General features: G+C 51.5%; 2 protein-coding genes across 2 annotated transcripts; one reads left to right on the top strand and one right to left on the bottom strand.

Annotated features, from left to right (window-relative positions):
- Positions 1 to 55: 55 nt before the first annotated feature.
- On the bottom strand, positions 56 to 6,008 carry CENPT (centromere protein T). Its single transcript, XM_043600861.1, has 13 exons — positions 5,782 to 6,008; positions 4,393 to 4,483; positions 4,165 to 4,252; positions 3,960 to 4,056; positions 3,703 to 3,839; positions 3,544 to 3,580; positions 3,183 to 3,331; positions 2,405 to 2,605; positions 1,868 to 2,173; positions 1,537 to 1,627; positions 559 to 735; positions 365 to 469; positions 56 to 290 (listed from the first exon to the last, which is right to left on the bottom strand). The coding sequence occupies exons 1-13, from the start codon at positions 5,904 to 5,906 to the stop codon at positions 167 to 169; spliced, it is 1,728 nt and encodes a 575-aa protein (XP_043456796.1). The 5' UTR covers positions 5,907 to 6,008; the 3' UTR covers positions 56 to 166.
- A 3,351-nt stretch (positions 6,009 to 9,359) lies between these two features.
- THAP11 (THAP domain containing 11) lies at positions 9,360 to 11,444 on the top strand. The gene has a single exon (XM_043600864.1). The coding sequence runs from the start codon at positions 9,810 to 9,812 to the stop codon at positions 10,740 to 10,742; it is 933 nt and encodes a 310-aa protein (XP_043456799.1). The 5' UTR covers positions 9,360 to 9,809; the 3' UTR covers positions 10,743 to 11,444.
- Positions 11,445 to 11,884: the final 440 nt, after the last annotated feature.

Here is an 11,884-nt window from a genome sequence, read left to right on the forward strand (position 1 = left end):
ATGAGTATTGGTCCCGGCCTGGCTGGCCCCAGGATATGCACCAAAACACAGCACATTCTGTTTGTGACACTTTATTGATGGTGAGGAGGGATGGGAGGAGACCTGGAAGAATATGTGGGGCCAAGTGGCCCTAGGTAGGGACTGGATGAGTGTTGAGGCCTGGCCACTACTGAGCAGGAAAGACAGTGTTACCACTGAATGCACAAGGGATGAGCAGCTGCCGGTATTCCAGGGGCAGGTGCCGCTCCACAAGCACATGCAAAGAGACTTGGTCGTTGACCAGGCCCTGCCTGTAGCAGAGGATAGATATAGAATCAGTGTCAGCACTCCCACATCCAGCACCTCCCTGCTTCTGCCCACTTACCGACGCATCAGCAGTTCCAGGTCCTCTGGTCTCACAGTCTTGCGGCCAGCATGAGCAGCAAACACCTCCAGGTCGTCACAAAGATGCTGGAAATACTTGTCCAGGCTGCCAAAGAGGGTTGGGGTAGAAAAGACTGAACTGACTGTTCATGATCTGAGGGGCTCCTCTCCCCACCCCGAGTGTCCAGGACTCACCACTTCTCCACCATTTCAAGAGCCTTCTTCTCCATGGGCATCTTAGCATAGAAGCTGAAGAGTTTCACATAGTGGTTCAGTCCAGTCTTGTGGGGATCTTGACGGGGCCTGGGGCCAAGGGTTCTGGCCCTGGGAGGAAGCCTGGTAGGTAGAGGCTCCAGAGGCTCTGAGGATAAGCTGGGGGCAAGAGTGGATAGTTAGCTAAAATGCTACGTGAAGAGGCCCCTAGTCAAAAACAAGTCTTGGGGTGCCTGGGTGACTCAGTTGGTTGAGCATCCGACTCTTGATCTTGGCTCAGGTCATGATCTCCTGGTTCGTGAGTTCAAGCCCTGAATCAGGCTCTGTGCTGACAGTGTGGAGACTGCTTGGGGTTCTCTCTCTTGCTCTCAAAATAAACAAATAAATTTAAAAACAAAACAAAACACAAAAACAAAACAAAACAAAACAAAAGTCTTATTGGCTCCTGCCAAGACTAGGGCCCATTTACTCCTTGGCTAACCTGAACCAATAACTCCAACTATGTGCTGAGGGGTAGTGGGGACAAAGGACCACACTGAGGCCTGGTCTTTCCCTGCAGCCCTGATCCTCCAGTCTGGACCCAATGTCCTAGTCTAGACTTATTACATAAATTGGTACTTGCTCAGGCCCATGACCCTCAGGCCTCTGTATGGACAGACATTCCTTCCCTCAGCCCATTTCTGCCTATTTGATTCTGCTAATCGTCTTCCAGGAAGCCTTCTCTGACTATATACTAACTTAGAAACATCCCCCTACCCAGTTTCCTCTCAAAATGTGGAAGCATGCACCAGGATGACAGATGTACTCAGTGAGCCTCACTGAGCCCACCTCAGGGTGCTCTCCTGGGTGATCATCTGCATACTAATGAGAAGGGGGATAATCCTGTGGTACTCAATGCCAAGCTCAGAAGCCTGCTCCCTTCCCGAGAAGCCCATGCAAAACAAGGTCATAGAATCTTACATGGCAGTGCTAGGCGGTGGGGCTGACTCAAGAAACTGAAGTTGCCTGGCCTGAAGAAACTCAGTGGTGCTGGAGGCCAATTCTGGACTTGCTGTAGAGGAAGGGCAGGATTATAGGGGGCTCACCCAACTCTGAAGACCCACAGCCTCCTTGTCCTGTTCCTCAAGGGCCCCATTTACGTCTGGCCTGCCAAGCAACGGGCCCCTCAGAGTCTCCCTGACCCAAGACTACTTGTGCCCAGAAACACAACCCAGATATACAACTCCTCAGATTAGGGACTGAATGTAGCTGTCACCAAGTCACTCCCCCATCCCTGCACTGGGACCCTTACCTGTCCTACCAGAGATGTTCTCATCTCCTGAAGATCCCTCTGGCTCCTTGGCCTCAACAGCTTCTGACGTTTCATTTCTGTCAGACTTGTCTGTCCTAACAGATCCTTGTGTTCCTGTTGTGTCCTTCACTTCACTCACACTCAAACTTTCCTCCATCCTCTCTTCTGCGTTCTCACCAACTCCACCCTGTAAGGGCTCTACTTCATCTTCTCCAGCGATAGCACTGCTGGTGTTTGGGAAGCTCATAGCAAGGGCATCAACCTTCTTTGACTTTCCTGCCAGAAGTTGGGCTGGTTTTACAGGACCTGAATCAAGGGAGAGAATACAAGTTAGAGAAGGATGTAGCTCAAGGATAAAGTAATAAAATCCACTCTAGCTCACTGAGGAGAAAAGCCCAGAGGGAGACCCAGGGTACTTGTTTGTGGAGTATCCTGGCCCAACACTAACTCTGCTCTGAGATGTAAGAGGGACCAACAGCCAGGGGACTCTGCAGGACACACAAACGGGCCCGAGGAAGGAAAAGCCCACATACTCACTGTAGTTCTGCAGCTTAGGCCCACTCCTCTGTGTCCTGTGACTGACAGCCTTCTCAGCATCTTTAGCCTCAGTGTAAGAGAGACAGGGCAGGGAGTGGTACACACTGGGGGAATGGCCAACCAAGGGCTGGGAGAAGGGCTGAGTGTCCTCCAACACGGTGTCGGTTGGCAGGGTAGCAATAGGGGTTCTGAGGCTGTTACCTGGAGATCAAAGGCAGTTGACACTCTGTCACCAGGGCCTGGGCAGTGGGCTCCATGAGTCTGCCCCAAGTGACCTTTAGAGAAAACCTCCTAGTATTCTAAGAGAGCTTCCACAGTGATCTTCCTGCTTCTAGGCCTAATATTCCCACCCACCACAGCTTGTCCCATCCAAACTGCTCACCCATGCCTCCACTTCTCACTCTGCTCCCTCTACCTGGAATCCTCCTACTCTAGTAAACTTGACTTGTCTTCTGGAAGCAGGCTCCCCAGTCAGTTCTGATTGGCCAGCTGATCCTTAAACCTGAGCCCTATCAATCAATCTCCCCAAAAGCTCCAGTCACCATACCACACCTTTCCTACCCTCAGCCCTCTAGCTTCTCAAGAATGTGGGGCTAAGACTAAGGCTCCATTTAGACAAGGGACATCATGTAGAAAGGAAGCAGAAACTCTTCATAGACCTACTAGTCAGGCTTGCTCACTGTCCTTGACCTGACAGAGGAGTAATCCTGAACTCAGCATACCTCCCATGGGAGTGGGGGAGCTTTCCCCACAGGGCAGAAGGAAATCTCAACCTTACCTGGAGAAGCCAAGGCCAGGGAAGTATCTTGCAAATCCTGCAAAAATGCACCCACATCTACAGCTCGACGGGTGGGAGGTCTGCGAGCCAAACCAGGCCTGTGCACTGACTGTGGCTGAAGAGGTGTGGCAAAGGTCAAGTTGAGGGAACTGGTGGGAGGGAGGAGCCATGAAGGAAAGTCAGGTACCTGAAGCCCAATTTTTGGGAGAATACTCCCATCTGCCCTGGGGCTCTCATCTCTAAGAACACAGCCATTATGCTATGAAGCTAATACTGGCAGGGACCAATATGGTCAGATTCCATCCCAATCAATACCTCCCTCCCCAAGCCTCTCCACCAACCCCCAAACAGACAACAGCACCTGGTGAGAGAAGAGGCACTGGTATTCCCACAAGGCTCTGCAAGAGAATTTAAAAAGAAACCATGATAAGTTCTAGGCTCATGACAGCCCTGTCTCAGGCCTCTTCAGCCTCTCCAGAGGACAAAAGAGGGTGGCCACAAGTGTTGTCCAGGGTCTTACCTTGGGAGAGAGGCAGCCCCTGGTCTATTCCTTGCTGAAAGACTGACAATCTCAGCCTCCGCTTCCTCCTGCCAGGAGCCAGCAGACCTAGAGCCAGGGTTGTAGGGGGCTCAAGCTCAGGAAGTTGCAGCTCCAGGCTACAAGGATGAAACTTATCTCAGGCCAGGAAGCCCAATATTGGCTTCTGGGACCCTCAAGAGGCTCCCTGATCAGAGCTACCCAACAGCCCAGTGCAAGGGGGAGAATTCATTGTGCACCTGCCCCGAACGCTTTCCTGTCTAGAGGATTGGACCACCTGCGGTGTTGGCACTGGCTTGACCACTGACTCTGGCATCATGATGGAAGATTCTGGGGCTGCCAAAATAGCAAGAAGAAAGTAAGGTTGGCAGGGCAGGCTGCCCTGAATGAGAGATACCATGGGACTGGTGTCTAACTCCGACCAGCAAGCCAGTGTTCCCTCACCAGTTAGAAGGATGTTCTTCAGCAGAGTCCGGGGTGTCTGTTCCTCCAGGTGTCCACTGGTTTGAACATGGGCCAATCTGCCAATAGACTTTGGGTGAAAGCATCAAGTAATCAGTCTGTTTGTTTGCCTTGAGATTCCCTCAAGGTGGGCTCCAGAGCAGAGCTAGACCTCAGGGTCCCCTGAATGCAGCAAGAGCCCTGTAGGGGTCAATGGGCTGGGGCACTTACCCTGGCTCTTTGGGAACGCCGCCTTGCATTTGTCTTTGTTGAGCTGCTCAACCTCCTGGAGGAAGGTGTTTCAAGTAGGGATTTCTGGGCACTGTGTAAAGACCAATTGCTCTGAGAATTAAGTAGGGACAGGAAACTAGAGTATGCAGAGATGTGCTTTCATCAGGAATCTTGGCCTAAAGCCCTTTTCCCTCAAGGCCAAGGAACCAGAAACCACTTGCCCCTCCCCTAGTGCCTGTTCTCAGCTCTGTATCAACAAGGTTGTGGATGAAGGGGAACCTGAGGGATATGGGAATAGAGAGGGACCATAATGACCTACCTAGAGAGAGGGACTGAGGAAACCTTTACAGAACTGACTTTCTTAGAAGCAGAGGTTAGCCACACAGACAAGAAAAGCAAATGGAACAGTATCCATTCCTGACATTAAAATAACAACCCAAGGGAGCACCTGGGTGGCTCAGTCGGTTGAGCATCACACTCTGTGCTGACAGTGCAGAGGCTGCTTGGGATTCCCTGTCTCCTTCTCTGCCCCTCTCCCTCTAGTGCACATGCTCTCTCTCTCTCAAAAATAAATAAATAAACATTAAAAAAAATAACAACCCAAGAAGGATTTTAAATATTTTGAAGGCTTTTAAATGCCTGTCAGGGTTTGACAGCAACTTCTACATGGGTCACGCCAGTCCTAGTCTCTTTTTTCCAGTCTCCCTCAAATTCCCAAGGCATAGCTCCCACCTCATCACTTATAGGTCTAAAACCTACAACGAACAGCTTCCCAGCGCCTATAAAAGAACTGGACTGCCCCTGTCTGGCTGATGCCAAATTCCACACCCTCTGCACCATGAGCTCACCACAGACCTCATCCACTGTCACTGCCACTACGTCAAGCCAATTCCCTACTCCCTAGCAAAACATCTTTCTAGTTCCTGACTCCCGAATTCTACGTAGGCTGTTCTCTATAGCTCCTTTCCCATCTTTCAGAAGGACCCTCCAGGAAAAGGGGAGTGAATGTGCAGGGAAAGGTGGAGGACACATAGGAGGCAGGGCAGATGCTTGGACACACTCTGGGCTGATGTCGGGGAAGATGGCCCGTAGAACGGGCCAAAAGGCCAGATTCTGAGCGCCTATCCTTCACCAGAGGCCGAAACCCAAAGACCCGAACGTGATTTGAGGTCCGTGGTCCCGAGACTTGTCAGCCTGGAGTCCCTGGGCGGCGGGCACCAACAGCTGACCTGAGCCTAGCTAGAAGGGTGGAGCCAGTTCTCAGAACCCTGAGTCCTGCGCCTCTCCGAGACTCAGTTCCCCTTTCCCTTTCCAAACGGGGTCTCCCACGGAAACCTAACCCCCTAATCCTTCTGGTTGCTCATATGCTCGCGCAGCGCCCTCACATACCCAATTCCAGCACTTCGGCGTCGCTGCGGGGTGCGCGTGTCCGCGGTATCCAGCACGCGCCGCAGCAACGTGCGTGTGGTAGGCTCGCTGTCCTGGCTGTAGCTATCCGCCATTGCCTCAGCCATTCGCTCTCCCACCCAACTGCTCAGGTGGGCCGCTCCACCGCCTTCCCGCCGCCGCGTTTGAGCCAACTCTCGCGAGTCGGCAGGCCGCGAGGCTGCCGCACAGCCTCACGGGAGTTGCGGTTCCAACCCTACCCGCTCAGAGGACCCTGGCGCGGTCGTTGTAAACTCTGGATTGGAGGCACTGTTACCAGGGAGTGAACCTGGGCAAATGTGTGCCATCAGTCGAAGACTTGGTTTCTTCATCTGTAAGTTGAGGATGATACCCACCTAATAGGGGCTTGTACTGATCCAATGGGGTAATTTTTTAAAGTTTGTTTAGGTAATTTCTACATCAACATGGGGCTCAACTTCAGGATCCGGGGATCAAGAGTCACATGCTCTACTTACTGAGCAAGCCAGGCGCCCCTCATTGAGATAATGTTTAGCTCAGTGTCTGATATATAGTAAGCCAGGCCCTTAATAAATAGAAGTCACTATGAGAATGTCTTATTCCCATCTCCCTCTCCTAGTTGAGTAGGCACACTTGGGCCAGGAAAAAATAATTTTATCCTATGTGTGATCTGGTCAGATTTGCATTTGTGAAAACTACTCAGCCTCAGAAGAGACCAGGCTGCAGGCTCAAAAGCTAGTGAGCTGTTTGAGATGCAGCAGAAATGTTATGATCTCCAAACACGTCCAATTTTGAGACGAAATTTGGCTTTCAAAGTTCTGTTAATGCTAGAGACTCTATTAGCACATTTTTCACCAAGACAGCCTTTCTTAAATTTTCATGGAAATTTAATTAGAACTTGAGTTCTGAGTTATGGACTTATCCTTTTGCTCCTAGATCAGGTGTCTATGTGTTTTACATAATTGATTAAACTTTATATTTGCTACTTTTAAAAAAGAAAATACTGAGTGCATGAAGCAAGGGAGGGAGGAGTAAGACAGGCAAGGAGCAGACCATGTGGGGTCTTACAGGCTCGGGAAAGGAGTTTGGACATTATTCTTAATGCAATAGGCCACTGGAACGATTTAAGCAGAAGAATTACATAACCGTATTTTTTTGGTATCCATGTGAACAACAGATTTTGTAGAGGAGGCAAGATTGGCAGCAGGGAGACTTGTGACAAGGTTGTAGCCTTTTTCCAGAGGTGACAAGATAGAGGGTGGGCAGGGCAGTAGGGGTGGGGAGAGAGCTATGCATTCTAGATATGTTTTACGTATAAAAGATTATGTGTAGATTAGAGGTGATTTTATGTACTGGAAAGTACGATTTTATTGAGCATCTTCAATGTTCTGTGCATGAAGAAACGATATAAATTTGATCTCATTAATATTTTTTGAGGAAGGTACGTCTTGAGACAAGAATAGAATTCTATCAGTAATAGTATGACAATGAAAATACAAAACAATGTAACAATGATCTTTTGCTTTATCTCTACTGCATACATTTCATAAACATTTAATCATTTAACAAAGTGTGTATTCATGTTTTTACTGTTGTATATTCATCCAAATGAATGCACATTTTTTAACATGGACTGCATTTCTAAGTTTGAAGGGGGTTCAAGCTGTGGACCTCAGCTGCATAGGCCAGGAGGAATGGAACTTCTTTCTGGTATGGGTCTGTGAAACCCATGCCAATAACCATGGAGCACGTTGATTGTGAACACAAAGTGCAAGGGTGATGTTTGCATGTTGGACCAGACAAATAGTTCATTTTCATTGTCCCGTATTTTTCCAAAACATTAAAAAAAAATTTTTTTTATGTTTGTTTTTGAGAGAGAGAAAGAGCACGAATGGGGGAGGTGCAGAGAGAGAGGGAGACACAGAATCTGAAGCAGGCTCCAAGCTCTGAGCTCTCAGCACAGAGCCCAACACGGGGCTGGAACTCATAAAAGCACAAGATCATGAGCTGAGCTGAAGTTGGATGTTTAACTGACTGAGCCACCCAGGCGCCCCATTTAAAAAAAATTTTTTTTTAATGTTTACAAAATATTTTAAGAATGGGTTCCTCTTATTTTTTTTTTTAATTTTTTTTCAATGTTTTTTTATTTATTTTTGGGACAGAGAGAGACAGAGCATGAACGGGGGAGGGGCAGAGAGAGAGGGAGACACAGAATCGGAAACAGGCTCCAGGCTCCGAGCCATCAGCCCAGAGCCTGACGCGGGGCTCGAACTCACGGACGGCGAGATCGTGACCTGGCTGAAGTCGGACGCTTAACCGACTGCGCCACCCAGGCGCCCCAAGAATGGGTTCCTCTTATAATAAAACACTTTAAAATATGTAACAGTTAACTTGGGGTGTTCCTTTTTCTTTCACATGCTTGTAAATAGCCGAATCTTTCTTGTTTTTATATCAAATACTTAGAAGTAGTTTATACTAGGCTCCAATTTCACACCCATGGTTTGTAATCAGGAGGGAAAAAAAATTAGGAGGGAGAATCAGGAGAAAGGGTGAAGAAAGGCAAGAAGCGGAGAAAGGGGGAACTCAGCAAAGGAGGGCTGTTTGCAAGTAACTTCCCTAAAGACTTCCCAGCCTCCTCCCTGGTTTTCCACAGCCTCTCTGGTCCTTTAGAACGTTTTCTCCTTAGAAGTAGAGGAGTGGGGAGGGGTCTTGTTACAATACAAATCCTGTCCATCCTCTGGTTCAACACACTTCAACAGCTCCCAGTCCTCTGCAGAATTAAATTCCAAATCTTTTAACTTAGCCCAGTTTGGTATCTTTTGACACTCCAGCTACCCAGCCTGGCATCTTCCAGGTTTTGAAGGGCGGAGCCTAGTTCTTTCTTGCCTCAGGGCCAGCTACTCCTCCCCACTCCAGCTTTTCACCGTTTTTTTTTCTTCCTGGGACTCCGCCTCCCATTTTTTTCCTCTGTTCTGTTCATTATTTTGTAGCACTTATTTCTGTGATTAGAAATCCATTCAGGTGCATTCACATCTATTATCCAAAAGTTGGACCCTCATCCCTCGCAGCAGTCAGGCCTGGTCAGTCAACTCCTGCAAGGTTCCCAACGCACTGCCCTGTGCCCGCCACACAGTAAGCATCTATTGGTGACTGATGTTTAGGTCAGTAAGTGAGTCATCGCAAACAGCGGCTGAATTAGGAGAGTGCTCAACGCAGAGAAAGGGGCTCCTGAGGTCTTTCTCGGCACTGAAACCCCGGTCGCCCACCCAAGCCCCGCAGGAATGCTGTAGACGCACAACCGCCAGTGATTGGAGAACCGCTTCCGGCAAGGTTGTCCGCGGGCACAACCTCACCCAACTCCTAGTCCCCTGTAACCCGGCCTCACCTTTAGGCGGCGCTGCAGGCCACAGCAGCCGAGTTCAGCGCAAGGCATTGCGGGATTTGTGGTTTTTGTGGGCAAATACCCAGGGCGCTTGCGCACTACAGAGGCGCGCGCCTCCCGCCTCCCCACCCCCCCCTCCCCGGCCGCCGTATCAGGATTCCAGGTCCTTGCGAAGGGCGGTCAGGAGACGGCGTTGCAACCGAATACGCCTCTATAGTCGGCCGGGGATTAGCCGGGTGGGAGTAAGAATCTGTTCTGCGTGGGCCATAGCGGCGCCCAGGAAAGCGGCTGGAATTATCACGCCCCCGCTCCGGAAGTGAGCAGCTTCTGGCGTGGTGCATTGTGGGGGGCGTAGTCCTCCTTCCCGGGCGGTCCTTCGCGGCGTCCCCGGGGCCGACTCTGGAGCGCAGGCGGGCGGCCGGGTGGGTGGCGCGGCGCGGGCCGGCGGGAAGCGTATTCTGGGCACGGGGCGCCGGGCCAGGCCGGCTGCGCCGGGCGGCATTAGTGGGAAGCCGCCTAAAGACCCGCCCGGCGCCGCCCGTCGAGGGGGCGGGCGGCGGCAGACCGACCGGGCCGTCGAAGGGCTTAGGAGGCCGGTGGGCAGGGCCGAGGCGGGCCGCGCGGCGCAGCCATGCCAGGCTTTACGTGCTGCGTGCCGGGCTGCTACAACAACTCACACCGGGACAAGGCGCTGCACTTCTACACGTTTCCCAAGGACGCTGAACTGCGGCGTCTCTGGCTCAAGAACGTGTCCCGCGCTGGCGTCAGTGGGTGCTTCTCCACCTTTCAGCCCACCACGGGCCACCGTCTCTGCAGCGTCCACTTCCAGGGCGGCCGCAAGACCTACACGGTGCGCGTCCCTACCATCTTCCCGCTGCGTGGCGTCAACGAGCGCAAAGTAGCACGCAGACCCGCCGGGGCTGCAGCCGCTCGCCGCAGGCAGCAGCAACAACAACAGCAGCAGCAACAACAACAGCAGCAGCAGCAGCAGCAGCAACAGCCGCCGCAGCAGCAGTCGTCGCCGTCAGCCTCCACTGCCCAGGCCTCCCAGCTGCAGCCGAACCTGGTGTCTGCCTCTGCTGCTGTGCTTCTCACCCTTCAGGCCGCTGTAGACAGCAGCCAGGCTCCGGGGTCCGTGCCCCCAGCTCCCACCACTCCCACAGGCGAAGACGTGAAACCCATCGACCTGACCGTGCAAGTGGAGTTCGCCGCCGCCGAGGGCGCAGCCGCCGCCGCCGCCGCGTCGGAGCTAGAGGCTGCTACAGCAGGGCTGGAGGCCGCAGAGTGCCCTATGGGTCCCCAGTTGGTGGTGGTGGGTGAAGAGGGCTTCCCTGATACTGGCTCCGACCACTCATACTCGTTGTCGTCAGGCACCACGGAGGAGGAGCTCCTGCGCAAGCTGAACGAGCAGCGGGACATCCTGGCACTGATGGAGGTGAAGATGAAGGAAATGAAAGGCAGCATCCGCCACCTGCGTCTCACTGAGGCCAAGCTACGAGAAGAACTCCGCGAGAAGGATCGGCTGCTGGCCATGGCTGTCATCCGAAAGAAGCACGGAATGTGAACGCCCCCCCCCCCCCTTTGGCTTGCTGGACTCCCGGACCTAGAGGGACCTTAGGCCGCTGCTGGTGAACTCCCCTATATTCCTGGGACACTGGTTGACAGTACTGAAGCTTAGGGCAGCTGGACTCTTTTGCTGGTGACCTGACACCCTCTCTTGTTTTCTCCTGAAGCAAGGTCCTGAAGTTTGGGACCTCAGACTCTGCATGGGTGACACCAGCATTTATGACTTTGTCCCCCATTCTTCACCTCACCCCCTGTTTATGTTGCAGGTTTTGGTTAAGCAGAGGCTTCAGAACCACTGAACTTGAAACTTAACCCCTCAGAATGCAGGTCGGCTGCCCAAGGACTATGGGTTTAGGAAGACAACACCTTGAGGTTGGCCAGCATTGGGACAACTCTTCCGTGTGTAGTGATAAGAGATCCAAGTAACATCAGTTCTCCTTTTCCTGCTTTTCCTTCCCAGGTGCAGACTGTGATTCTGATGGGAACTGTGCCTCTGCCTATTTAGGACCTCTCTCCCCAGGAGGCCATCTACAAGGGGATCTAGGTGACCTGCTGTTGAAGATCCAGCTTGCCAGGGACTTAGGTTTATCTTGTTATGTTTGCTACTGGTTACAAATTCTATTTTCTGTACAATTAGTCAGACTAAAGTTTTCACTGTGTTTGTTTGGCAAAACGAATTAAACAGAAAGTAAGGTTTTAATTTGGGTTTCGCCATTTTATTTTGATAAAGACTCATTTAAGTATTCCTGAAACATGGGGAAATAGGCCTCCCAACAGGCCTCTGCCCTAGGTCTCAAGGACCAGGCTGATCCTGAGAGTAGAAATGCTTCACTGACCATGTTTCTCCATAAAGGGGCCCTGAGCACATGGACCCTGGCCTTGTAAGGTTCTTACAGAGTTCCTGGCCCAGCTCACTCCAGAGTTTGGAAACTGCACCAAATGGTCCCAGTTTGTCAGTGGATTGGGAGAAGGAGCAACTGAGAACTAAACCGACTGTGACCCCTCACTTCTCTTGAGGGTTTTGAATCCTTCATGATTTTAAGCTGGGGTTGAATTTCACTCACCATTTTAGCCCTGACACTTAGTACAGCATCTGGCACACAGGGGCTTGCAGTTACTTAAGTCAGTGAAGACCACAGC

Source organism: Prionailurus bengalensis, chromosome E2, assembly GCF_016509475.1.
Source record: "Prionailurus bengalensis isolate Pbe53 chromosome E2, Fcat_Pben_1.1_paternal_pri, whole genome shotgun sequence".
NCBI classification, from domain to species: domain Eukaryota; kingdom Metazoa; phylum Chordata; class Mammalia; order Carnivora; family Felidae; genus Prionailurus; species Prionailurus bengalensis.